Source organism: Ambystoma mexicanum, chromosome 6q (genome assembly GCF_040938575.1).
Source record: "Ambystoma mexicanum isolate Mex_15411 chromosome 6q, UKY_AmexF1_1, whole genome shotgun sequence".
NCBI classification, from domain to species: domain Eukaryota; kingdom Metazoa; phylum Chordata; class Amphibia; order Caudata; family Ambystomatidae; genus Ambystoma; species Ambystoma mexicanum.
The window spans coordinates 983,562,653-983,589,848 of NC_090937.1; the positions used below are offsets into that span (position 1 = coordinate 983,562,653).

At 50.2% G+C, this 27,196-nt stretch overlaps 1 protein-coding gene across 6 annotated transcripts in view; it reads right to left on the reverse strand.

Annotated features, from left to right (window-relative positions):
• The window catches only part of ACSL1 (acyl-CoA synthetase long chain family member 1), an 877,045-nt gene that overhangs the window by 21,811 nt on the left and 828,038 nt on the right, over window positions 1-27,196 (reverse strand). For all 6 annotated transcript variants that reach the window (XM_069631504.1, XM_069631500.1, XM_069631503.1 and 3 more), the window contains 2 exons: window positions 16,366-16,467; window positions 16,014-16,085 (listed from right to left, as the gene is read on the reverse strand). In XM_069631504.1, coding sequence (XP_069487605.1) covers window positions 16,014-16,085; window positions 16,366-16,467 — 174 coding nt within the window. The remainder of the gene's footprint in view (window positions 1-16,013; window positions 16,086-16,365; window positions 16,468-27,196) is intronic.

The window sequence follows — 27,196 nt, forward strand, 5'->3', positions numbered from 1 at the left end:
TATGAAGTATGGAGTGGGTGCGATAATATTCTGTGAGACTTGGCATAGGCAAACCAGAAAGCAACAAGACCATCAGTGGCCGATTCAAGACCATCAGTGGCCGATTAATTGTAGTTTTGAGATGGCGAGGATAGATAACTTGGAAAGGGTGTTGATAAGAAAGAAAGCGCGTCCTGCAGCATTTGAGACTATTAAAGACTGGAGAAAGGAAGCAATGCTCCGATTTAAAAGCAGAGCAAAGCATGCGCGCAGGCATAAATCAAAAGGTGAGGTAGCAGAAGAAAAAGAAGAGGAGTGGACTGAGAGTCTAAGAAGGGCAGGCAGGCGCGACCAGTTGAATATAGAAAAGATATACCCACAGCAAGAATTGCACATAGCAGATTAATTGATAGAAAATATATTGACCCATACAAAAACAAGGCCCAAGATCAGAAGTAAGACCAGACACGTCAGTAGCTATTGCCCAGACCCCGCCCGTAGCCCAAGCTCCCCCTCCGGTAGCTCAAGCCCTCCCACAGCCACAGACCGTGCACGTAACACTTCCTATTAGCCAACCAGGTCTACAACAGACACTTGCTGCTCCCATTGTCCCATCCGCACCTCCCGCCTTAGACACAGACTCGGTACTGTCCGTTCCTCCAGGGGTTGAAGTTGAAAACGCGGGAGCAAGAGGTGGGACTGACCAAAGGGAGTGCACGAGGGTAACCCGCAGCGCAATCAGCAAAGAAAGGAAGGTGGAATTGCAGCAACAGGCAGAGATGTATATAGACGGGAATGATGGGACGGCAACAGTGGCTTCGATATAGGACTTTCGTAGAAGCAACGAAAGACAGGTAGTGTTGGAATGCATGGGTGAACATCTGGTGGAGAAATGGAAACAGCTAATTGGGAAATTACCACCGCAGCGATTGTTAGATTTGAATGCATTAGCACGCTGTAGGGAGTGGGATGAAGAAGTGAGAGAACATGTGTATAGACTTTGAGCTTAGAGATGAATTAGATGATTATGTCGAAACATTTACTGCACCGTCAAAGTGTTTACTACACCCGCGTACAGGAGTATGGAAGTCGGGAGACCTGGGAAGGGGGAAAAGGGGTCGCATAATAAACGGCAGCAGTTACCATCGCCGCGGCAGAAGGAGATGGTGAACGAATTATCGTTGCTGAAACAGGTGGGGGCAGACTTGAAGGAATGTCTAATTAGAACACAGGTACTATTGCAGCAAGTAACAGGACATAATATAGGGCGAGGGAACGCACAAGGAAGGAGTAGTTTGAATATGCATGGGGGAACAGTGGGGCCGAATCAGTGTGCATATTGTAAAGAGGAAGGACACTGGCGAGCGCAATGCCCGCATCTACAGAATAGAAATGGGTCTGGTCAGAGGAAACAGCATAGAGGACACCCAGGAGCGAATGGACCAAATAGGAATAGTAGGTAGCAGCATCATCATAATAACGGAGGTAATCAAAACCAAGGCCAAAACCAAAATGCCCCAAATCAGAATCAGGGACAGCAAAATCAGCAGTATGGAAATCAGAGTGGGGGAAATAGAGGGAAGAGTGGAAATGTTTTCGATACACAGCCAAACACGTATTACAGTAATAGTAATGATTACACATCGGACGATGTGTTATTTCCCCAATAGGACAGCCCAGGACAGGGGTCGGAACCAGTGTCTATTCCCGTGGATCAGAGAGGACCCTACGTAGAAATAAGAGTCGGGAATGAGGAGCACCGCTTTCTTGTAGATACAAGAGCACAGAAGTGTTCAATAGACCATCACTTGGTTCCGATTATACCACTGTCAGGGCAAAAGAATATTTCCGTAGGGTTTGCAGGTACACCAGTCATAGACCCAGTGTCCAAACCAGTCCCAGTTACCATAGGACCATTTACCGAACATTGTCCTTTCCTTCTAACAGAAAATTGTGGAGAAAATTTGTTGGGATTAAATTTGTTGAAAAAACTAGGTTCTGTTATACATTGCACAACAGACTGAGTGTTTCTAACGATATGGCCACACGATGCCCCTGTGTCAGAATTCATGTCCGAAGCGTTACCAGGGGAACCAAGTAAAGTACCAACCTGTATATGGGCAATGCATGACAACGATGTGGGATGTTTAAAGATAGAGCCAGTAAAGATTATTTTAAAAGAAGGCGTTACCCTACAACGAATACCCCAATACAAAATTTTGGTTGAGGTGAGAAAGGATTGAAGAGTATTGTTACAGATTTGGTGAAATTAGGGGTAATAGAGGAAATCACAGGCAGTACATGCAACAGCCCGATTCTTCCGGTTTATAAAAAAAAAGGAGGTAATGAGGTACCATACCGTTTCATAATTGATCTACGCGCATTGAATAAGGTAGTAGATCCGTAATTTGCTCTAGTGCCAGACGTCACTACAATATTGACAATGATACCTGTTTCAGCAGAATATTTTAATGTAATAGATTTGAAAAATGCATTCTTTAGTATTCCAGTGGACAAGGACAGAACGCATAAAAAGTATTTCTTGTATGCCTATTCCAAAGACAAAAAAAGGAGTCAGAGCCATAATAGGCATGGCTTCATATTGCCGACAATGGATTGGTAATTTTGCGTTAATTGTGAAACCATTAGTGAATTTAACTAGAAAAGATGCGGTTATGCCTTTGCAGTGGGATGAGGAATATCAGAGCATTTGATGGATTGAAAACTGCATTATGCTCGGCTCCAGTTTTAAGTACGCCAAACTATGAGAACATTTTTAGACTATTTGTGTGTGAAGGTGAAGGATGTGCATTGGCGGTTTTGACACAGGAACAAGGTGGAAGAAATAGTCTGTGCGGCTATTTTTCTTCTGCGCTGGACCCTGTAGCGCACTACCACGATGTTTGCAATCTGTCGCGGCAGCTGCTGCGTCAGTGAAACAAACGGAAGGGATGGTATTGGGGCACACTTTAATTCTGATGGTGCCACATGCCATAGATGTTCTATTAAATAGGACACAGACGCAACACCTCACCTTTGCTAGATTGACAAGATATGAGATTATCTTGTTCGCGTCCCATATCCAAATTATGAGGTGTAGCGCTTTGAATCATGCAGAATTAATGCCACTAACCATAAAAGAAATTGGGAAGAACGAATCACCACCCCACGATTGCTTAATGGTCAGAGGAAGAAACCAAGGGAAGAGTTGATTTAAGTGATATTCCATAGAAAGAGCCGGATGGAGAGTTATTTTGTGACGGCTCATGTTTTAAATTACCAGATGGCACGACAACTGCCGCATACGCTATCACTACCCTAGAGAGTGTTGTAGAAAGTAAAAGAATCCCCTATAATTCATCACAAGCCGCGGAAATAATGGCATTAACCAGAGCCTGCGAGATTTCTGAAAATTTGAATGTGAATATATATACTGATAGTCAGTATGTTTTTGGAGTGATTCATAACTTTGGTTGACTCTGGGCTGAGAGAGGGTTTCTGACATCACATGGTGCCAGAATTCAACATGGCCCTTTGATTGTACGATTGCTGTCTGCACTCACGTTTCCAAAGCGCCTAGCAATAGTAAAATGCGAGGCACATAAAAAAATAACATGCAAAATAGGAGAGGGAAACGCATTTGCAGACAGAATTGCGAAACAAACTGCCACTGATTTGAATACCAAGATGATGTATGATAGAAGATGGAGTTGCGACTGTCAAAGAAATGCAGGCCGAGGCTACGCCCGATGAAATACAGGGGTGGGCAGAGGGATCTGCTGGGTTGGATTTGGAGGGTTGTTGGGTGGACAAGGGAACTAGAAACTGGATGTTGCCAAATTCGTATGTGACTGCAATGGTCACAATGGCCCACAGCCCTACGCACATCTGTGCCAAGAAAATGATACAGCACCTTTCTACAGTATGGCAAAATGTAAACATAAAAAAGAATGCAGAGAGGTTGGTGCAGAACTGTATCATGTGTTTACAACACAATGTAGGCAAGGGAACAGTGACTCCAACAGGCAGTTTTGGCCCGCCCTCCATGCCGTTTGAGGTAGTTCATTTTGGTTTCATAGAGATGGAGAGGTGCCAAAACTTAAAATACGTCTTGGTGGTAATCTGTGCATTCAGTAAGTGGGTGGAGGCATATCCTTTGAAAGATTGCACAGCAATGAGTACGGCAAAAGTAATGAAGGAGTATTTTTCCAGATTTGGTTTGCCCCGGGTCCTATGGTCTGATAATGGACCGCATTTTGTGGGTGCAGTGGTATTACAGATATGTGCTGGTCTCCAGATTGATAAGAGATTCCATGGTTCAAGGCATCCGAGTTCTGCCGGTCTTGTGGAGAGGCACAACGGGATTCTTAAATCAAAGATTAGCAAGATTTGTGCGGGAAGCAAGTTGAGTTGTGTGGATGCATTGCCAATAGCACTATTATGCATGCGTACGTCTGTACAGGCTAAAACTGGGCTCTCCCCATACGAAATCGTAACGGGGAGGCCGGCAAATGTTTGGTGCGCACCTCAGCCAAAACGACTTAGTGAGATAGAACATCCTGTGCTTAGTACTTATTGTGGCCTTTTAATGCAGATGTTGCGTTTGATTCATCAGCAGGTGCAGGAAGCATTACCAGTACGGTACACAGGTCCGGGGCACGCACTGGAGCCAGGAGACTGGGTGCTGTTAAAAAACTTTGAAAGAAAGTCATTAGCACCCAGGTGGCGCGGGCCCCATCAAGTACTTTTGGCGACGCAGACGGCAATACGGGTGGATGGAAGGCAGTCGTGGATCCATGCCACCCATGCCAAAAAGATTCCAACTGCACTGAAAGTCTTGCCTGACACTGATGACCGGAAAGACAGCGGTCCCAGAAACGAAAGAAACTGTTGCCAGTGAGCAGCCACCGAATCTGCCAAAACGAGAAGTGAAACGCGAAACAAAGCCTGAGACGATTGCCAAAAAGGGGGAAGGGCAAAGAGTGCCCCAACATTGCCCAGCAGAATCGACATCACTGCTGACCGACGTGAAATCTGCCTTGCAGATAACAGCAAAACCAAATTGTGTACCCCTTTGGCGCCCACCAGCACGCCAAAAAACGGATCTGCATCATTGGTGCGGCGCACACCAGCACCTGAAGTAGCGCCACAGGCTGACTTCAAGCCTGAATCTGAAAGTGCACCGGCACTGTTCACGGATCATACGATACCAGGAGCAAGGCGATACAACCTGCGGCCTCGGAAGACAAAGTGATCCGCATTTTTTTTTTGGTGTTTATGTCAACCTCTGGTTCAGCTCATGGACGGAGAAGGAAGCAGAGGTGTAGAGGAGAGAAGCGTGACAATTGTGCAAATCGGACAATTCAAGACTCGCGGCTCCTCGGTGCGATCATAAAAAGTACATGTGTCCGGAACCAGAGCGGACAAACTGGGCGCACATGATACTGAGGCGATAACTGATCAAACGTCCTCTAAGCAGTATAAGAAGGGACAAGTGATCTCGCCTAAAAACGAATAATCAAATCCAGGCTAAAAAGGACAGGCAAAACTGAACTGTGAGAATTCCATTGAACTTATAGACATCAGAGCAAGCGTGACGAAGAGATATCCACAGCGAACTGTGATAAGGAAGACGAGAAACATGCCGGGACCGGTTCCAGCCTCCTCCTGCACCACCACCGCTGAGAATGAGTCAGTTATAAAGACTATAAGTTTAAGAAAAACGCATGGTAAAACAACTTGTATGCTGGCACTAACGATAATAATGTGCTTTATGAGCGTGGTAGCACCAATATCGACAGCCCTAATATTATGGTGGGTAGAAACAATACACCCATTAGAAATGTTTTTACCAATAATTAATATATCCACTACTGAAAGCCCGGTTCAGGTGATCACTTATACCCTACCCCCAATGGAAGAAAAACACAGGGAAGGTTTTGGAAATAACACCTTACTGCTAATAATGAACATGACACATGCAATCCTAAAGAAAATAAACTGCTGGGTATGTGCCCATTTACCACATCATGCCGGAAAAGGAATAGAGTGGTATGTGCAGCCATTACCATTAAGTTCTGCATGTAGTGCATCTTTAGGTGCAATGTTCTATGGGAAATGGAATGAGAGTAATACGGGTCAATTAGACAGAACCAACATGAATGAGTTTGAGGAGATAATGAAGCCTGTGGGTTGTTCCATTTTCCATAAAGCACAAGTAATAGCCCCAGAGCCCACGAGGAAAAGTACACGGAAGATAACACGACAAAATAGACGAGATAAGAAAAAACATCTGTAATAACGTTTCGTCTAAGAACAGAAGGGGACAAAGATGCAATTCCCCATCTTACACTGTGAATTATAGCCCAAGAACTGTCCCTTTTTGTCTAAAAAAGAAAGGCTCTTTTTCAGTCGGAACATATACTGGTTGTATGAATACAGTGGTACTAAAATGGGAAATAGAACCAGTATACGTAGGTGATCCAGTTTATTTTATATGTGGAGAGAAAGCATACCATTGGTTGCCCAGAAACTGGGGAGGTACATGTTACTTAGGGCCACTGTTCCCAGGAGTATTCCTTCTAGAAACAGCAGCCATGGCCAGATTATCTAGAACTAGAGTCAAAAGGACTGACAAAGGTGTTTTAATAGCAACTGATGTAGCGAAATCATTCATTCCATTCTTAGGACAGATAGTGAACTCCTATAATATAAGGCAACTGTCCAGAATCCTAAAGAATACAATAAACACAACAACAGATATATTATTTAACATGATGTTGGAAGAAAGAGGAATAAGGTTAATGACGCTGAAAAATAGAATGGCTCTCGATGTAATCCTGGTTGATCGTGGGGGAATTTGCAAAATAGTGGGATCAGCATGTTGTGTTTATGTCGATGACTAGTCCCCCACGATCTTTGAAGCAATAAAGAAAATGCACGTTCTAAGCTCTGAACTCCCCACGGGAGAAGGGAGCTTGGCAATAGGATCTTGGTTTTGGGGAATACTACGATCTTGGGGATGGAAGTTGATCTCAATATTAGTAGTGGTGTTCGGAATATTCCTAACGTGCTATTGTTGTATACATTGTTTACCCATAGTTTGCAGAGAGGTAACTGAGGGATGTACGGAAGGATGCATGCATATGATAAAGAAAAAACAACCTCATGATCGAACTAGCCCAGACCCAAATGAGATTAGAGCAGTGGAAGAGTTGATGGCAATAGATATTGATGAAGACAATGATGTCCACGATAGCATGCAAGACTCACATAAGTACTTCAGATTCATCATCACTAGAGGAGGTTTCAATAAATAGATGAGACGTTTGGCATACGGCCAAAGGAGGGTTTGTCAGTCTAGAATTACGGATACCTCTACTTTGAGACCGCAAACGCATTTTGGTGGCCGTGGACCGACCGTCTCATGCACGATACGACAGAATATAGGTTTTCGAGTTTGCCAATGAACGGCCATTTTGATGTAGCAAGAATAGCCATTTTGTTTTCTAACCATTGCTCATTGCCGTCTGTTCCTATTGCTTCGCAGTATATTTTCCGCTTACACTGCTCGACTGTGGAACACTTGTCTGTATGTGAAAAGGACAAGGCCACAGGGCCATGAGGATAACAAGAGTTCGCTGAAACACAAACATAGGCAGCGCCAGGAAGAAGGCCCGGCTCCCTACCGAATGTAGCCTTGAAGCAGAGCTGCAGGGCATTTAATCATGTCACAGCTGCCAGGCAGTCTCGTTATATGGTAGAATATGTTAGAATAATACAGCTAAAGGCTTGAATTATGCTTTTCTAACGGCCCCCCTTTGCTGAGCCCGCTAGAGCATGTCGGCTCCCAGGACAGGACGCGAATAGCACCTGATAGATAACAAGGTCCGGAATGCAACCACCCCCCCCCTGTATGTAGTTTGCTTCCAAGAACGGAAGCGTTGTGTTCTATTCAATAACCAAAAGATGCCTTCGCACTCACAAATTGTTTCTAGAATAGATGTTTGAAGGTGTCGTAGTGGTCGGAGATGTCCATCAACACACCAAGTTCAAAGAAACCCAATAAGGGGGGTGTTAACCATGTCATAGCTGATTGTTTGATATGCATTTTGAATATATGTAACTGATGTACGTAATTTGCTCTCTTGCATCCCTCGAGGTCTAGAGATACACGTCGCGGGGCGTGAGACCGAGTTGGCCAACTGAGACTTTTGCTTTGCAATAAAACCCTAGCTTTGGGAATACAACCTCGTGTCTGGCGTCTATCGTGTGTGGTGGCCCGCCTTGTTTCCATAGACGTCAGGGTCCCCTAGGGGCCCCTTTCAATACTGCCCCCAGCCAATGACTGTCCTCTCTCTATGCCCCTCCTCTGGCAGTCATCTTCAGATTTGGTAAGCACGTAAAGAGCCGCTGAGGGGTAGGAGGGAGGGTTCGCATTGTGAATCAATGCCAGACCCAGGATGATCAAAAGTTACAGGTAACTAACTTGTTCCTTCGAGCATGGGGTCTGGCATGTATAAAGAATACATAGCAATACAACATTACACAACCATGGGAGGTGGCAAGGCTCAACAGATGCAATTACTCTTACCTCCGTAACAGGCTCACCTTCAAGCGAACAGGTTGCGTAGCACTGCTTGGCCAACCTTGGACTCATCTCTGGAATCCCTGTCGGCGCAGTAGAATCTCGTGAAGGTGTGCAAGGACCTCCACGTAGGAGCCCTGCAGATGTCCAGCCGTGCCACATAAGATAGCAACACTGTCGTCGTGGCGATCGCTCCGGTGGAATGAGCTCTTGGACGGCCAGGCAGTGGTCAGTTCGTCAACCAATGATTGCGTGATGAAGTGGGGGAGCCACCTTGAGATAGAAGCCTTTGACAAGGCCTTCCCATGGTTCACAGGTCCAAAGTTCACGAACAGTGAGACATCTTCCAAAAACTTTGTGCGTGCCACGTAGAACTTCAGCGCATGAGCAACATCCAGCGAGTGCAAAGTCCTTTCAATCCGCGACAAAGGTTTCGGAAAGAACACAGGCAACACCAAAGTCTCGTTGAGGTTGAATTCCAATGGAACCTTTGCCATGAAGTAGGGGTGCGTCCGCAGCACCACCCTCGATTCGTGAAAAGTCAGATATGGCCGTTTGCAGATAGGGCCTGGATCTCACCCATCCTCCTGGCAGAGGTGATGGCGACGAGGAAAGCAGTTTTCCTTGAGAAGGGCTTGATGCATAGGCTCAAAGGGGCCCACCCCCATGAGCCTCATCAGAAAGCTGTTGAGTTCCCACGCCGGGGCAGGAGTCGAAACGGTCCTTTCAAGTACTCCTTGGTGAGACCCAAGAGAAGATCATCCTAGAGACCTGATGTAGGGGGAGATAGCCGCCAGATGCACCTGGATAGAGGTGTGCGCCAGCCCTGCCTTGGCCAATGACAAGTATGGAAGAATCTGCAGGGCCGTGACCCGCAGAGGATTGATTTTCTGCAACTGGCACCATGTAGCAAAACACTTCCACTTGTGCCCATTGCACAGGCCTTGGCAAGGACCACCCTACAGTATGCTGACAACTCGTACCATCAGAACTGTAGGGCTGCAGGAGCCAAGCACTCTGGTTCAGCGATCCCAGGTGGTGATGCAGGATTGTGCCTCCTCTGGTGAGCAGATCTGCAACCACTGGAAACTTGACCAGAGGCGACGTTAACAGGCTGGGAAGGTCTGTGTACCAAATCTGCCACGGCCACACTGGGGTGACTAGTATCCCGCACTGGCACTGAGTTGATTGATGTATCGCAGCAGGAGAGGCAACGCATATTAGAACAGGCCTTCCCACTGGGAAGAGAACACGTCCCCCATGCTCCTCAGCTGGTGGAAACCGCTAGCGAATTTCTGGCATTTGGAGTTCACCGCCGTCGCAAACCGAACGATCTGGGGTCTGCCCCACATGAGGAAGATGCAGTCCACCTGATCCGGCCTAAGATCCCACTCGTGGCAGGAGCGCAACTCCCTGCTGAGGGAGTCAGCAGTGGGGTTCTTGACTTCTGTCATCTGAAAGGGGATGAGGAACATCTCTTGGTCCATGGCCCAGTATCACAAGTCATGCGCCTCTCTGGAGAGCCCTGGGGATTGGGTGCCCCCCTGCTTCCTGATGAGCATTGTGGTGTTGTCTGAAGATCCTCACCACTTTGCCCTTCATGGACGGAAGGAATTACTTGAACACTGCCCGTAGCTCCAGGATATTGATGTGGAGATCCTTCTCCTCCGGCAGACACAGGCCTCTGGCGTGCAGACATCTGGTGTGGGCTCCCCAGCCCTCCAGGGAAGCATCCGTGGTGACAGTTTCCTGGTAAGGGGTGGGGGTTCTGGAATCCTGTTCCCCGGGCAATGTTGGAGTGGACGCCCCACCACCTTATCACCCAACGGAACTCCTTGTCGAGAGGGATCTTGTTTGCGAAGCTTCCGGACACTTGTATCCGGCGAACATCCAGGAACTCCTGAAGAGGTCGCATCCGTAATCTGTAGAGCCGGATAAGGTAGATGAAGGACATCCCTGTTTTGCGAGGATAGCTCAGGGGCAGTGTGCTCGCCTTGGAAGCAAGACGACATGGAGCAACACAGGTTCGATCCACGGATCCGAGCTTAGAAACCTCTGGGTATTAAGCGTGTTATAAATAACCTATCATATCATATGATGCCAAGCAGCGACTTGACAGTCCGTACAGTGGCGGTCTTCAGTGGTGACAAAAGCAGGTTCACCTTCCCCAGTATGGCTGCCACCCTCTCACCAGAGGGCGACACCAGGCAAGAGACTGTGTTGAGCATGGCTCCCAGGAACAGTGCATTCTGTGATGGTGTCAAGCATGACTTTGGATGATTGACCGAGAACCCCAGATCCGTCAGCAGCTGGACATTCCGCTCCGTGTGTTCGACGGCAACTTCCCTTGACTTGGCCCGGATGAGCCAGTCGTCGAGGTACGGATACACATGTATCCCCTGTAGACATAGATGGGCCGCCACTGGTGCCAGGCACTTTGGGCACCGACTTCAGGCCGAAAGGGAGGGCCTTGAATTGGTAGCGTCTTCCTTGTACTTCGAAGCACAGGAACTTCCGATGCTCCCTGTGAGTGGGGAGTTTGGAGGATGCGTCGTCCAGATCCAACGACGTCAAGAAGTCTCCTTTCTCCAGTTGGCCAAGCATGTGCTGCAACGTGACCATCCTGACTTTTTGTGACTTGAGGTACTTAAAACTCTGCAGGTCTAGAATGGGCCTCCAGCCCCCATCTTCTTTCTAAGAAGTATCTGGAGTAGACTCCGGAGCCCGAGAGTCGTCTTGGAACTAACTCCATCAACCCTTTTCTCATCATGCTCATACCTCGTGCAGGCGCTGAGGGATGTGCTGCTCCAGCTAATTCACTGGAGGGATCCGCTGAAACTTTTGCTGAAACTTCAGGGTATGTCCGTCGGCGAGAGCGTCCAGCATTCATCTGTTGGTAGAGATCTTCCACTCGTTGACTAATCCTGCCAGCTGGGCTCCCACCGGGGTACACAGATGGGGACCCGATGTACTGTTCAAGGATCAGCGAGTTTTGTCGAAGTTTCCAGAAGGCCATCGGCCTACTCCGGACCATGTCGGAAGAGAAGAAAGACGGAAGCTCCCTTTTCAATCTCTGCTCCAGATGCGGACTGCAGAACGTGTTTGTGGAGGACAAACACCTTCAGTGCCTCTACGGTTTCCACCCGGACCACAGCGAAGGAGATTGCAAAATCTGCCTCTGGTTCACCAAGAGAACCATGAAGGATCGCCACAGTAAATTGCTGGCGTGGTTCAGCACCAAGGCCTCTGTCCCGTGCCAAAGCAGGGGCATGCCTCACCCAGGACCGGCAGGTCAGGGGAGCGGGCTTCAAGGTCCTTTGAGGGTGCCCCATCCGTGGGGGCCCAAGACAAGGCCAAGCACTGAGAGTCTGTTTCAGTTGGGGTTGCCGTGCAAACATACCCCGCGATGGGCAGGGCGGGGTCAACCTCACCATCTGCCTACATCTCCAGCCATCGCTCCAGCTCCTCCTCAAAGAGGAAATTGGCCAACCCGGCTAAGCTGCAGAAGAAACCCGAGAAGCCTGGGTCCAAGAAAAGGCAGCCGACCTACCAAGCAGGCTCAGGAGGAATCGTCCAGTCCGGCTTCAGCACCTGCGTTCCGCATTGGAGGTCAACAACGGCACTGAGTAACCAACCCCAAAGCCCTTGGTCGATCTATCAGACTTTCCACTGTAGGCGTGATAGCAAGAGCAGTGCTGTTGGAGTGCCCAGGGCACGCGCGGTCTCCGTATCAGTCTTGATGGCCTCTGAAGGACCCATCGACTGTCTTCCCGAAGAGGTTGTCCCCGAAGGGCATGTCCAGCACCCTGGCCTGGACCTCCTGGTGGAAATTGGTGGCCTCCAAATAGCCTAGACGATGGAGGCAGACACTGTTCCCCATCTGCCAGAAACCTGGGCGGTGATGTTCAGGGCCACTGTGATTGCAAAGTCTGACGCCACTTCCCCTTCCTGGAGGAGGGAGATCGCCTTCACCTGCTTGTCTACTGGTGGAACTTCAGAATATGGGCCAGCTTGTACCACAGTTCCCAGTCGTACATGGCTAGAATCGCCAGTGCGCTGGCTACTTTGATGGTCGATGCTGCGGAGTAAGTTGCCCTTCTCCCCACTGCGTCCAATTTCTTCCCGTTGCTGTCCGGAGGGACGAGGGGTTAGACTATCTCTTCCTCGCAGCCACCGATACCAACTGAGTCCGGCGACTGTTGCGACTGTAGGCCCGTGGGTGCCGAGTCCGGCACCCGGTACTTTTTCTCCAACCTATTGCGCTTGACTAGGGCCGGTTTCTTCAACAGAGCCAGGCCCTCCTCCCAAACGTCATCCAGTAGGGGCACCACCCTAATGGTCTTACTTTTGGCCTTCCGCCTCTGGTAGAGGAAACACCACTCCTTGGTCTCCTCAGTTGTCAGCTCGAAGAGCTTGGACGCTCGCCGTGAAGATGTCGTTCGTCGTCGCTGTGGCCAGGTCCTCTGCTGGGGAAGGCACATGGCGCAGGAGTGGAGGTTGATGCAGTGGCATTGGATGGTGCTTCTGCTTTTTCGCCGGAGGTTGATCCGGGCTGGCAACATCGTCTTCTGAGTTTCCAACACCAACGTGTGCAGGGTCGGAAGGATGCCCAGCGATCCATCTCTCTGCGGGTTTGGAGCAGTAGGCTAACTAGGCCCCGCAACATCATTGTCAGCATTTGCGCCGTCGCCCCCCGTCGTCATCCCCCACGTCTTCGTGGATCATGTGTATGAACATATGGTCGTCCTCGTCCGAGGGAAAAAACATCTGTGCCTTCGAGTATGGCCTGCCTCTCTGCGTGTGCACCCCTTTTTTGCATTTTTAGGGGTCGGATTAGGGCTTAGCGACTGCATCCTCTTTTCCGGTGTCATTTCCACCGCCCCAGCCGAGGCCTCTCACCTCAGGGGTAGGCATACTTTGGGTGCCGTCGGGTTACCTTCACCAGGTCAGCCCCTTTGGCTTTCGTGAGAGGAGCAGCCGCCACCATCTCGATAGTCGACGATTCTTCCTGCGCCTGCTTGGGTAGGTCAGCTGCCTTTTCTTGCACCGTAGGCTTCTCTGGCTTCTCCTGCAGCTTAGCCAGGTTTGCCAATTTCCTTTTTGAGGAGGAGCTGGAGATGGAGGTAGATGGTGAGGTTGATCCCCGCCCCGCCCATCGCAGGACACGCTTGCACGGGTACCTTGACTGAAATGGATTGAAGTGCTTGGCCTTGTCTTGGGCCCCCATGGATGGGACACCCTCAAAGGACTTCGAAGCCCGCTCCCCTGACCTGCCAGTCCTGGCAGGGGCATGCCCCTGCTTGGGGCACCGGACAGAGGCCTTGGTGCTGAGGCACGCCAGCAATCTACTGTGACGATCCTTCATGGTTCTCTTGGTGAACCAGAGGCAGATTTTGCAATCTCCTTCGCTGTGGTCGGGGTGGAAACCGTAGAGGCACTGAAAGCGTTTGTCCTCCACAAACATGTTCTGCAGTCCACAGCTGCAGCAGAGATTGAAAAGGGAGCTTCCCTCGTTCTTCTCTTACGACATGGTCCAGAGTGCGGAGTAGGCCGATGGCCTTCTGGAAACTTCAACGAAACTCGACTATCCTTGCCCTTGAGAGGTGCTGAAATTAACCAACAAACTGATCTCCGCTTGTTGGCCGATGGAGAGAAAGAGCACACAGGCTCTGTTAGACAAAAATGGGACCTTTTTTTGAAGAAAAAAAAACGCTAAAAAGATAAAATCGCTCACATAGGAAAACCTGAGGACTCCCAACAGTTGAACGTGTGGTAAAAATCTGAAGATGGCTGCCAGAGGAGGGGCTTAGAGAGGGCAGTTATAGGCTGGGGGCAGTATGACCTAGAGTACAGTGATTGATTTAAAGTAGAAATACAGTTTCTAAGTTAAAGTGAAACTTTTTTCTTTTACTGAGGATTCCCGGCCCGACGACGGGGGATATTCATGAGCATGTGAATCCATGCCAGACCCCATGCTGGAGAACTGGAGATTATTGTTATCGAGAAATCAAATCTCAGTGCCTTTATTCAAGTCTTAAATTCAATTGGTAGCCACTGTGAAGCTTGAATCACTCAATGTGAGAGTTATGATGCACCATTGTAACCTGGTCCTAAATTTTCACCAGGCAAAGCACACTGGTGCTGACCTCGAATCATCATCAGAAGGGGCCGGGTACTCTGTCGATTGCTAGGGTGACCCATTCCTTTTTGATCTCATTGGGAACATTTCAGCGGGTACTAAAGCCAACTCATGAAACGCATTCCTTTATCACTGTAAAAGGGCAAAGGTCCCAGCAAAAAATAGGTTTCATGTTCTCAATGCCATCAATATTCTCTGCACTTCTCAGAATAGAGAAGAAAAAAAAAAGAAGTTGGAATAACGGTTTGTATGTCTCCTTAGGATATATATTTATATAAAGCAACAGACTTTATGATGGATCTTTAATTCAGCAGGTTATGGACTTTCGAACTGGTGCACTACTAGGTCCGCGTTTCAAACTGCAAGGTCTCACCCTGCGCCTACATAGGAATCAGGCTCTCAAATATTCAAGATGATTTTGAAAAATAAAAGTTGGGTAGAGTGTAAATAAAGAGTGGGAGCAAAGGGATGGTTTGCAAGGCCAAAGGAATATGGTACTTTGCGGTGTAATCAATTGAACCTATTGATTATGTCGTAATCACTAAAAACTAAAAAACAATGGATATCCCTTGACCTTAGGTTGGGATCTAAACAAAAAGCATTTTGTTGGTATGCTTATTGCCTATGCATTAGTAGATTCAAATATACAATTACAAGAATAGATGTACAATTTAAGTGACTTAACACTAGTGTAGGAAAATCACATTTCAACTTTGCTTCAAAAACAATCCGGATATCGATCTCAAAACACCCCCACGTGAGACAGGATTGACCTAACAAAACAAGGTTTAATAAATGCTTACACTTCCAGAAAAACAAAAAAGGTCTGCTTTTCGTACCATATACTCAATTTTTTATTATTTTGGGTTTCTATAAAACGCTAAACTTTTCTTATAATCACAATTTAGTTGGGAAATCAGGTGGCCATCCATTAATTCAGTAAGAGATCCCATAAGGGATTGGAAGACATGCTGGTCACAGACCTATTTTCTGGATCTGGCAGCGACGTTTCATGAAATACCCAATATTTCAAAGTGAGAAGTGTGGCCTGGCTCCTGCAGAGAGGTGGCCGTATTCCCACTGATTGTATTAGTGCTCAAAGCTTTTCTGAAAAATGAATTTTGAGCTGCTCCCAGAAACCTCTGGAAGTATGCTTGGTTTTAAGAAACTGATCCTGGTTATTGCAACTGTACACCTTTAAATATCAAAACCGATGCCAACAACATTGATGAAGATTGTGAAACAAGATTTAACATTGTATGCACAGCCTATTTAAGTAAGGTCTATCAATCTATCAACAAAAGTTACCTGTTCAAATGTTTTTAATCCAGCTTCTTTTCCAAGCCTCACTAAATCTTCTAGAATTGCCTGTTTGACATCCTGTTAAAATAAACAGCCAGGGTGAAAATAGGGTTGAAGAATGAAAGGTTTTTCAAATTATGTAGTTTCACTACTGTTAATCGTCCAAGTGGGAAAGGTGCCCACAGGCATAATCCCAGACAAGTGTCATCTAAAACTGAAAACACATAACATGAACGGGTGTGACTGGCCAACAGCAAGCGAGAACTAGACGTCCCACTGCCAGAACACATTGTATTGTAGCATAATATCAGTATTTTACATAAATTATGGTCCATTTGATGTTGCAAAACTTTACTACCTTGTTTTTACATAATTCTTCATATGAGCCTTCAAATTTCCTCTTCTTTGCCCAGGCAGGTAATGTGTCTGGATCTGGCACTACAACAGCAACAAGGAAAGCCTACAAGTACAAAATGAAAAACACATGCCATAGCTATTTAGAAGATACACTTATGGAGGAGAATTGCATTCCAGAAAAACAGGACAGCACAGTTATACAAGCATTAGAAATGCCAACAGTTTGCACTTTTGTGTGGGCATGGGAATGGCAATTACCAGGAACTGCTGCTGCAGCAGTATTAATTGGCCAGTGATGGTAGCAGGTGCAAAATTCTTAGTACTTCAACACAAGCCAAAACTGTTGGCTTTGCCAATGCTAGTTTTTAACAGGGCTTCAGTGAAGGGCACAGTGCTTGTAAATAGAGTGGCTGAAAGCAGACCTGGTTTAGACATTCCTATTACACCAGTAGCTTGTTTACAGCACCAATTTAGTTTAGTTTATTCATTTATATTGCGCGCCGGACCCGAGGGTATGAGGGCGCAGGATCAGTAAGGTTATTCTCAGCTTAGTTACAGTGCTGTACAGTGATTTACAGTGAATGCATAGGTTCATACAGTTGCGATATACAGTTTACAAATGTACATATTTACATAGAAGCATAGAATGCCAAGGCAAGTCAGTTATTGGTCGTTATTCTTTAACCACTGAATGTAGTTGCGTCTAAAGAAGGGGTATGTTTGGGGTGACCTTAGGGTGAGAGGTAGGGAGTTCCAGTGTTGGGCTGCTTTCACCTGGAAGCTGTTACCGCCCATTTTGGATCGAATGAACCTGGGAACTGTGAGCAAGTTGGCATTGGATGTTCTGGTGGGCCTGTTGGCGGTGTATCTTATTATTCTGTCGGCTAAGTAGCGGGGGGCTGCGTTGCTGAGACATTTGTGTATGTTATGGAGGCTACTTTGAGCCAGATTTTGTCAGAAGTGGGGAGCCAGTTATGAGACCTCCTGATGTTGGAGATGTGTGCTCTCTTGGGAATGCTGAGCGCTGCTCTGAGAGCATTATTTTGCAGAGTCTGAATTTTGTTAGTAATCTGTTGGCTCCAACATACAGGGCGTTACAATAGTCGAGTTTTGACAAAACGAGGGGTCTGGCTAGGGTAATGCAATTCTGGGTGGATAGGAAAGGTTTGGCTGCTCTTATAAGCTTACATATGTAGGCTGTGGAAGAGGCCATAGAGCTAACCTGTTTATGGAAGGAAAGGGCGGAGTCTATGTAGATTCCTAGTTTTTTCACTACCTTAGCTACCTTGATGGGGTTGCCGTCAATGATGAAGCTCGAGTAGTTGTGGTCCAGTTTGTTGAGATTGGGGGTGGATCCAAGGATAATGAGTTCAGTCTTATCATTCAGGCATAGACTGTGGGAGGCCATCCATGCCTGGATGAGTTACACCCTGTTCACTAAGGCAAAATCCTTATTGTAATCCCCCGTCAACGGGATGAGGATCTGGGTATCATCAGCATAGTTAGTGTAGGTGATACCCAGACCGTCCAGATCATCAAACAGGGGCTTTCGTGAACACGTTGTAGAGTGTAGGGGAGACGCATGAACCCTGAGGGACCCCGCAAGTGATGGGGTCGGCGGAGGCTGAGGTGGAGAAGACACGCATAGATCTGTTGCTCAGAATGACTCAATCCAGCTGATGGCTTCTTGAGAGAAATGGGCAGCCAAGTCTAGGTGATTACACAGAATTTTGTGATCAACTAGATCGAATGCTGCGGAGAGGTCTAGAAGGAGCAACAGAGCTGTTTTCCCATTGTCTCTCAGAGTATCGATTTGGGCCTTCAGGTCAACGAGAGCCGTCTCTGTCCCATGTTGGGGTCTGAAGCCTGATTGCCGGATTCCCAGGAGGTGGTTTGCTGAAGATAATTTTGTATTTGTTGGTAGGCTGTCTTATCTAATATTTTGAGCAGGAAGGGGACGGTGGTGATGGGTCTGTAGTTGGTGGGTATCGTCATGTCTAGGGAGGGTTTTTTCTAGTAGAGGGAGGACCCAGGATTTTTTAAGGTTGTTGGGAATGGTACCCGATAAAGAGACAGCATTAATAAGTTTGGTGATGAATGGGGAGAGGTCTCTTGCTGCATCTTTAATGATTTGTGCAGGGCAAGGGTCGCCCAACGTTTAGCTGTGAGGGATTCGCAAGATGGGAGGTGGTTAGCGGTGTCAAGTCTCATGTTAAGGTGTGTTTTGACAATTATTACGAGGCCTCCACCTCTGGATTCTGTTCTGTCCGCTCGGAGGATGGTGCAGTCATCGGGGATGGCTAGTGAGAGCAGGGCCAGCGGCTGCATGGAGCCAGGACTCAGTGATGGCTAGGACGTCTAGTTCTTCTGCTAGAATGAGGTCTGCTATGTCTGTGGCATGGGCTACTACAGATCGCGCGTTGATTAAGGCGCCTCTTATGAGACAGGTGGTGGATTTGACTTTAGTACAAGTGGTAGTTAAGTTTTGAACCTTGTGCTTAGTATTGGTTAGACTGTGCTTGTGTGTGTCCGTGGGAGGGACCAAGTGTATAGGTAGGGTTCGGTTAGTCAAATTTGACTGGTTGGAATCCCTGGCTCGGGGCTCATATAATTTGGGTAGTCTAGCACGTAAATTGGTGTTTCTAGCAGCGAGGCTGCATGGTGTAGAAAGGTGCATCTTGAGTGGGGGAGTGGTGCCTACGGAAGCAGAGCTAGAGGTATGGATGGGGTGGCTGAGGTGGATGAGGTAGATAATTACTCTCAGCAATGCTGAGAAGGTGCCTGGTAGGTACATTCTAAAGTAGATGTTCGAAAGCCGGGCAGGTGGGTACGGGCACACGTGATATGGCCGCAGGGTCTGACTATGGTCAACAATCACAGTTTAGGCTAAAAGCACTGTGCAGGCAGGTAAGAGCCAATATGGCAGCAAAGGTCTGTCTAGGTGCAATATTCACAATTTAGGCAAAAACACTGCAGGCAGGTAGGAGCCAATATGGCAGCAGGGGTCTGTCTAGATGCAACATTCACAGATTTGCCTAAAGTACAGTTTTTCCATATGGTGGGCTGGCAAGTGCAGGTGATAAAACAAAGTAAACTGGCTTCAATTGGGTAATAACACATGAAGGCTGCTGGCACTTGAAGGCATGGGGTGGAAATGTTAGCCAACCAGTAAAGAGAGGGGTGGCTGGCAGGAGGTGAAGTGTTACCTTTGAAGAGGTCTGGTGCGAGAGCCAGTGGGGCTGGCAGACGGCAGGCAGAGCAAAAACAGGCTCAAAACAGGTGATGGCCTGGTCTCCCATGGGCCTTGGAGGGAGTGGGCTGGCTTCGCCTGCCGGCGGCCAATGGGGAAGGAGATAGGCCAGGTAGCCAATTGGCAGGCTGCTGATGGCCTGGTTAGGCAGAGGGGGCTGCTGCCCCCAAACTGTCTGCCATCTTGGAGCTACTGGGTACCTTGTGTACCTTAATGGCGGCAAAGGGCTCACTTTAGCCTTTCAAGGCAAGATTGTGCAGATATGGGCTTTTTCGGTATCCGGATTCAATAAATGCTCGCATGCAGTAATGTGGGGGCTATGATAGCAATTTTTGAAAAAGTTGTGCAGGGGCATCAGCGCTTACCATAGTTCGTGATAAATATAGCTGATCAGGTGGTTTCCTCCGTGGGTCCGCTGCTCCTGCAGGGACGTGACCTGGAGATCCCGCTCCTCAGGTGGGTGGTGGGGACTTTAGCCATTACCTCTCGAAAATTGCTTTGAAATAACACTAGCAAGCACTTGGATGCAAAGTTTGATGGTAAGGCTTCTTTAAAGTCAGCTGAAAGCGTTTCCATGTGGAGATGCAAGAATTGGGTGTGAATGGCCATATAGATTAGCATGGTCATAGGCAGACAATAGGTGGGCAAATAACCAAAAACTTTCAAGCTTTGTGTCCCTCATATGCCATTTCTCCCTAGCTGTACTCTAATGCAATACGTTTGGCTTGTAGGTGGCGCAAGCGCCACCAAATAGTTAAAACTAAAAATAAGAACATCTTACATTGCAAAAATACTTCGCTCAACCATGATACACAGGCGCAAGACAACATTGTCCAATTTTAAATTTCCACTGTAAAAATAAAAAAGTCCATGCTTTTTTATACCTCTTACAACTTTATGTAAACCCAATCATTTCAGGCACTTGAATAGTAGTTTTGGTACAAACTATAACTGGACGGAAAAAAAAAGATTTTTCCTTGTTATATAAATGCCATTCACACCCGGAGAAGGGCCCTCAGCCAATCCGGTGGCTGGAAAAGCAGGAGAGAAGGAACAAGTTACTTACCTGTAACTGTTGTTCTCCAGCATGGGTCTGGCATGGATTCACATGCTCATGAATATTCCCCGTCGTCAGGCTGGGAATCCTCGGTAAAGAAAAAACCAGTATCAGTTTCGTTTCTGATCTGTCTTTCGTAGCAATAACCAATCACTGGTCTCTGCGTCATACTGACCACAGCCAATGACTGCCCTCTACCTAAGCACCGCCTCTGGCAGCCATCTTCAGATTTGGAAGCACGTGAAGTGGCAGTATGACCAAGTGAAGAGCCGCAGAGGGGTAGGCAGGAGGGTTCGCATGTGAATCCATGCCAGACCCATGCTGGAGAACAACAGTTACAGGTAAGTAACTTGTTCCTTCTCCAGCATGGGGTCTGGCATGGATTCACATGCTCATGAATAAAGAATACATAGCAGTACACACATGCACAACCACGGGAGGTGGCAAAGGCTCAACATTAAGCATCACATCAACTCAACATTAAGCATCTTACCTCCTCACCAGGCTCACCTCAGGCGAACAGGTTGCGCAGCACTGCTTGGCCGACCCTGGACTCCTCCCTGGAATCCCGGTCGACGCAGTAGAATTTCGTGAAGGTGTGCGTCGACCTCCACGTAGCAGCCCTGCATATGTCCAGCAGGGGCACACCAGATAGGAACGCCGTGGTAGCTGCGATCGCTCTGGTGGAATGGGCTCTCGGACGGCCAGGCAGCGGTCGGTTTGCCAACCGGTGACAGTACATGATACAGCCGGAGAGCCATCTGGAGATGGAAGCCTTCGAGAGAGCCTTCCCCTGATTGACAGGTCCAAAGTTCACAAAGAGTTGTGACGTCTTCCGAAAACCCTTCGTGCGATCCACGTAGAACTTCAGCGCTCTAGCTACATCCAGCGAGTGCAAAGTCCTCTCAGCCGGCGACGAAGGCGACGGGAAGAACACAGGTAACACCAAGGGTTCGTTGAGATGGAAGTCCGACGGTACCTTGGGCATGAAGGAGGGGTGCGTCCTGAGCACTACCCTCGTGTCGTGGAAAGTCAAGTACGGGGCCTTGCAGGAAAGGGCCTGGATCTCACCCACTCGTCGTGCGGAGGTGATGGCCACGAGAAAAGCTGTCTTCCACGATAGAAACTTCAACGGGGCCGAGTGCAGAGGCTCGAACGGAGGTCCCATGAGCTTGGTCAGCACCACGTTGAGCTCCCACGCCGGGGCCGGAGCCTTCACCGGCGGGAACGATCTGAAAAGTCCCTTCATGAACTCTTTCACCAGACGATGAGACCACAAGGACGTCCGCCCCGTGGTTCTGGTGTATCGGGAGATCGCAGCAAGATGAATCTTGATGGACGCGTGTGCCAGTCCAGCTTTGGCCAGCGTCAGCAGGTACGGCAGTACTTGGGGAGCCGTAATCCGTAGAGGGTTAATCTTCTGTGCGTGGCACCAGATAGAGAACCTCTTCCATTTGTGTCCGTAGCATTTAAGAGTCGAGGACGCCCTGGCCTTTGCAAGAACCTCTCTGCAATCGGCCGGTATGTCGTATCCTCCAAACTCTAGCGCTGCAGGAGCCAGGCCTGCAAGTTCAGCGACTTCGGGTCGTGGTGGAGGATGGCGCCTCCTTCCCTGGAGAGTAGGTCTGCGTCCGCCGGCAGCTTGATCGGCGGGGACGCTGACAAGTCCAGAAGGTCCGGGAACCATATCTGCCTCGGCCACGCAGGTGCGACGAGGATCATCCTGCACCGTGACCTCTTGAGCTGGTTGACGAGCCGGATTAGCAGAGGCAAGGGAGGGAACGCGTAGAGGAACAGGCCCTCCCAGGGGAACGAGAAAGCATCGCCCATGCTCCTCGTCTGGGGAAACCTGCTGGCGAACCTCCGGCACTTGGTGTTCGTCGCCGTCGCGAACAGGTCGATCTGGGGTGTGCCCCACCGTCGGAAGAGGCGATCCACTAGATCCTGCCGTAGTTCCCACTCGTGGCACGAGCGCAGCTCCCTGCTGAGTGAGTCGGCGATGGTGTTTTTTATCCCTGCCAGATGAAACGGCACCAGAAAAATCCCTTGGGCGACGGCCCAATGCCACAGGTCCTGCGCCTCCTTGGACAGCGCTGGGGACCTGGTTCCGCCCTGTTTCCTGATGTAAAACATGGTGGTGGTGTTGTCGGTGAAGATCCTCACCACCTTGCCCTTCAGGGACGGAAGGAAGGACCTGAGGGCCCAAAACACTGCACGGAGCTCCAGGACGTTGATATGCAGGGACTTCTCCGTCGGGAGCCAGAGTCCCCTCGCGTGCAGATTTTCGGTGTGCGCTCCCCACCCTTCCAGGGAGGCATCCGTGGTCACAGTCTCCTGGTGGGCTGGGGTCTGGAAGTCCATGCCCGCCGTCAGATGCGCGCGGGTGCCCCACCACCGTATCGCTCGCCGGAAACTCTCGTCGAGCTTGATCCTTTCCTCGAAGCTGCCCGTCGTCTGGATCCAGCGCGCATCCAGGAATTCTTGCAACGGGCGCATCCGGAGCCTGCACATGGGAATGAGGTAGATGCAGGAAGACATCATCCCGAGGAGGGACTTGATGGATCTCACTTTGGCCGCGTCGGCCACCAGCATCCGTTGCACCTTGCCCAAGATGGTCCTGGTCCTCTCCTCCGACGGGGAGGCCAGAAGGGACACTGTGTCGAGCCTCGCTCCCAGAAACAGTGCGACTTGCGCGGGCACCAGGTGGGATTTGGTGTAGTTCACGGAGAATCCCAGGTCCGTGAGGAGTTGGACGGTCCTTGCCGTGTGGACCACGGCGAGCTCCTTCGTCTTGGCGCGGATGAGCCAGTCGTCCAGGTAGGGGTAGACGTGAATCCCCTCGCGGCGCAGCTGCGCCGCCACCGGTGCGAGGCACTTGGTGAATACCCTGGGTGCCGACCGCAGTCCGAAGGGAAGGGCTTTGAACTGGTAATGCCGCCCTTGGACCACGAACCTGAGGAATTTTCGGTGCCCCTTTAGGATTGGAATGTGGAAGTAGGCATCCTCCAAATCCAACGACGACAGGAAGTCTCCTTCCTCCAGTTGACCCAGGACGTGCTGTAAGGTGACCATCCTGAACTTCTGCGCCTTGATGAACTTGTTCAGCCGTCGCAGGTCTAGGATGGGGCGCCATCCTCTCGTCTTCTTCTTCACGAGGAAGTATCGCGAGTAGACTCCGGAGCCCCGAAGCCTCTTTGGGACGAGTTCGATGGCGCCCTTTCTGAGCATCGCCTTTACCTCCAGGAGAAGTTGAGGGACGTGAAGTTCTCTCCTGGCCACGGGGGGGACGCGCGGGCACCTTCTTTGAAACTCGAGCGCGTGGCCCCGGGCCAGGGCATCCAGCACCCAACGGTCGGTGGAGATGGACTCCCACACGCTGACGAAGCCCGCCAGCCGGCCTCCCACCGGGGTGCTTCGGTGGGGGCCCGACCCCACGGCCGGTTCAATCCTGCTTGGACGCGGCCTTGCCGCCTTGACCTCCTTGGCGACGACGGCGGGGTCCGCTAGACTTGCCTCGTCCTCTGTAGGCCTCTTGCGACGACGAGCGGGCCGCTTGACGGTAGGAAGCGAAACCGCCACCGGAACCTTTGGAGGCGCCCTTGCCTCCGCCGCTCCGAAAGGGCGTCCGTCGTTGCTGCAGGACTCCCAGGGCCCGGGCCGTCTCAGTATCCGCCTTGATGGCCTGGAGGGAATCGTCCACCGTCTTCCCAAACAGGTTATTCCCGTCGAAGGGCATGTCCAGGACTCTGGTCTGGACGTCCTGCCGAAAATCCGTAGCTTTGAGCCATCCACGACGTCGAAGGCAAACGCCGTTGCCTAGCTGGCGGAACCCCGCGTCGGCGATGTCCGTCGCCACGGTGATGGCGTGGTCCGAAGCCACTTCACCTTCCTGGAGGATCTCAAGGGCCTCAGCCCTCTTGTCGTCCGGCAGAAAATCCAGCAGGGGAGCCATCTTGTACCAGAGCTCCCTGTCGTAGCGGGCCACGATAGCCAAGGCGTTGGCCGCTTTAATCGTCGTCGCTGCCGACGAGATGACTCTACGTCCCATAGCATCCAATTTCTTTCCCTCGCCGTCCGGCGGGGAAGTCGATGTGGAGGCCGCACCCCCCCCCGCTTTCTTCCTGGCCGCCGCGGAGACGACGGAGTCCGGGGTAGGCTGCGCCCGGAGGCATAGGGGGGCCGTGTCCGGGACCCGGTACTTCTTCTCGTACCGGTCTCTTCTAGCTGGCGTCGTGGAAGGGTTCTTGAGGAGGGAAAGACCCTCATCCCAAATGTCGTCCAACAGAGGCACTGCGAGGACCGTCTTCCTCTTGGCCTCGCGCCGCTGATAAAGGAAGCCTTCCTTTTTCTTCTCCTCGGGGCAGAGTTGAAAAAGCTCGGAAGCCCTGGAGATCATGGAATGGAAGGATCCGATCTCGTCGGGCGGAGAAGCCCTGGTGGGGGGCGACGACGGAAAATCCTCGTCGTATGCCTCGTCGTCCGTACCCGTCGCTGCCGTGTCAGTCCCCGTATCATCCCCTCGGGTGGACGGGGAGGAGGGCTGGACGGGGCGCGACGGTTGAAAAGGAGGTGGAGGATGGATCCTTCTTTTCTTGGCAGGGGGAACACCAGAAGGTCCCGGTTCTGGATCCCCCGACGGGAGAGGTTCCTCCGTCGGTAACGGTAGCCTCGTCCTTATCTCAGTGCATAAGGACTGTATGGCCAACAAAATGGCCGCCGAGTTGTCTCGCGGCGCTGGCAGAGGGGAATCCGACGGGCGAGCAGGGGCCCCGTCGGCATCCTCGACGATGTCGTCGTCGTCGCCTGCGTCGGCACCCATTCCGACGGGCTGGTCTTGTTCCACGCCTAGGCCGTGGCTTAAGACCTCGACCAGCTCTTCTTCTGAGGTTGAGGCCGAATCTACGACGACGCCCTGCCCCCCCTTCTTCTCCACGGAGGTTTTCACGGGGGTCCTATCGATGGGCATAAAAGAAGACTCCCTCCGAGGAGGCAGGGAGATTCTGGGCCCTGAGGTCGCCACCACTGGAGTAGCCTCCACAGGCTGGGCCAGGGCCGCCGCGACCGTTTCGATAGAGGGCTTGGTCGGATGGATCAAGGCCTTCACCACCCTAGGTGCGCTCACCGCCTTGTCCTTGAGGGAGGGGGCACTGCCACGCTCCTCCTCTGCCTTCGAGCTCGACCGGGGCCTCTCCAGGAGCTTCGCCGGGTGCTCGGCCTTCCTCTTACCCGACCCAGAGCGTTGGCTCGTGGTTGATGGTGCCGGGGAGGGTGCGCCCTGCCTGGCGCCCGTAGAGCCCGACCGTTCGGCGCTCCCGGTGCCAGCGGACTCGCGGTGCTTGGCCTTATGTTGGGCCCCCGTCGCCAGGGCGCCCTCAAAGGTCTTAGAAGACCGCTCGGATTTCTTCTTCTTCTCGCCAGACGGGCTCTTACCCTGCAGCCAGTTGGCGAGACGTTGATGACGGTCCTTCATGGTCCGTTCCGACATGTCGCCGCAAAACGCACAGTCCTTCTCCACGTGCGTTTTGTCCTCATGAAGGCAGTAAAGGCAGAAAGAGTGTTCGTCCTCCTTAAAGACGTTCTGCAGCTGGCATCCAGGGCAGACCCTGAACAGCTTTCCGGGCGTCGAGCTTCCCTTCTCCTGGGCCATCTCCGAGACCGGGCCTGAGAAGCTTCTGGAGTCCTCCGAAGCGTAGCTCGACGAAATCTTCACCCTTGAGGGGCACAGATGAATCCGACACGGGTCCCCGTAGATCGGATGTAGTATCGGTGGAGCTTGAGGCTCTTTGACCGAAGAATCGAAGTTTTTGTGAAAAAAGCGCGAAAAAATAGCACTAACGCTCGAGAGCAATAGCACGAGGATCCCAACACATGAACGTGCGGTAAAAATCTGAAGATGGCTGCCAGAGGCGGTGCTTAGGTAGAGGGCAGTCATTGGCTGTGGTCAGTATGACGCAGAGACCAGTGATTGGTTATTGCTACGAAAGACAGATCAGAAACGAAACTGATACTGGTTTTTTCTTTACCGAGGATTCCCAGCCTGACGACGGGGAATATTCATGAGCATGTGAATCCATGCCAGACCCCATGCTGGAGAATAGTGTGTACTGCCTGCTCTTTCCAGCCAACCAATGCCCTTCACGGGGTGGTGCCATCTTGATTGTGGGGAGGCAAATTATGTCCCTGCACCTCCCCCCCACGCCTAAACAGATCCCGCTCGCTTTCCCCAACCCCCTCTTTCCAGCAGAAAATGCTTCCCGAGAATTATTATTATTATTTTTTTTTTTTAACTATTTGACCTCGGGGTGAGAATTCACATCATACCAGAGTCTGTGGTGCATACATAACTGGTAACAGCCCAGTCCTCACTGAGGCCGTGCCTATGCTCAGGCTGGTGGGCGGGCCATTACAGACCATGTAGGTCCCCCGACTGGGACGTGATTGCTACAGTAACCATGTTCAACCTGCTAATATAGCAAACATGCACGCTGCAGTGAACTGTGTACAACTGATGGTCATCTTGAAATG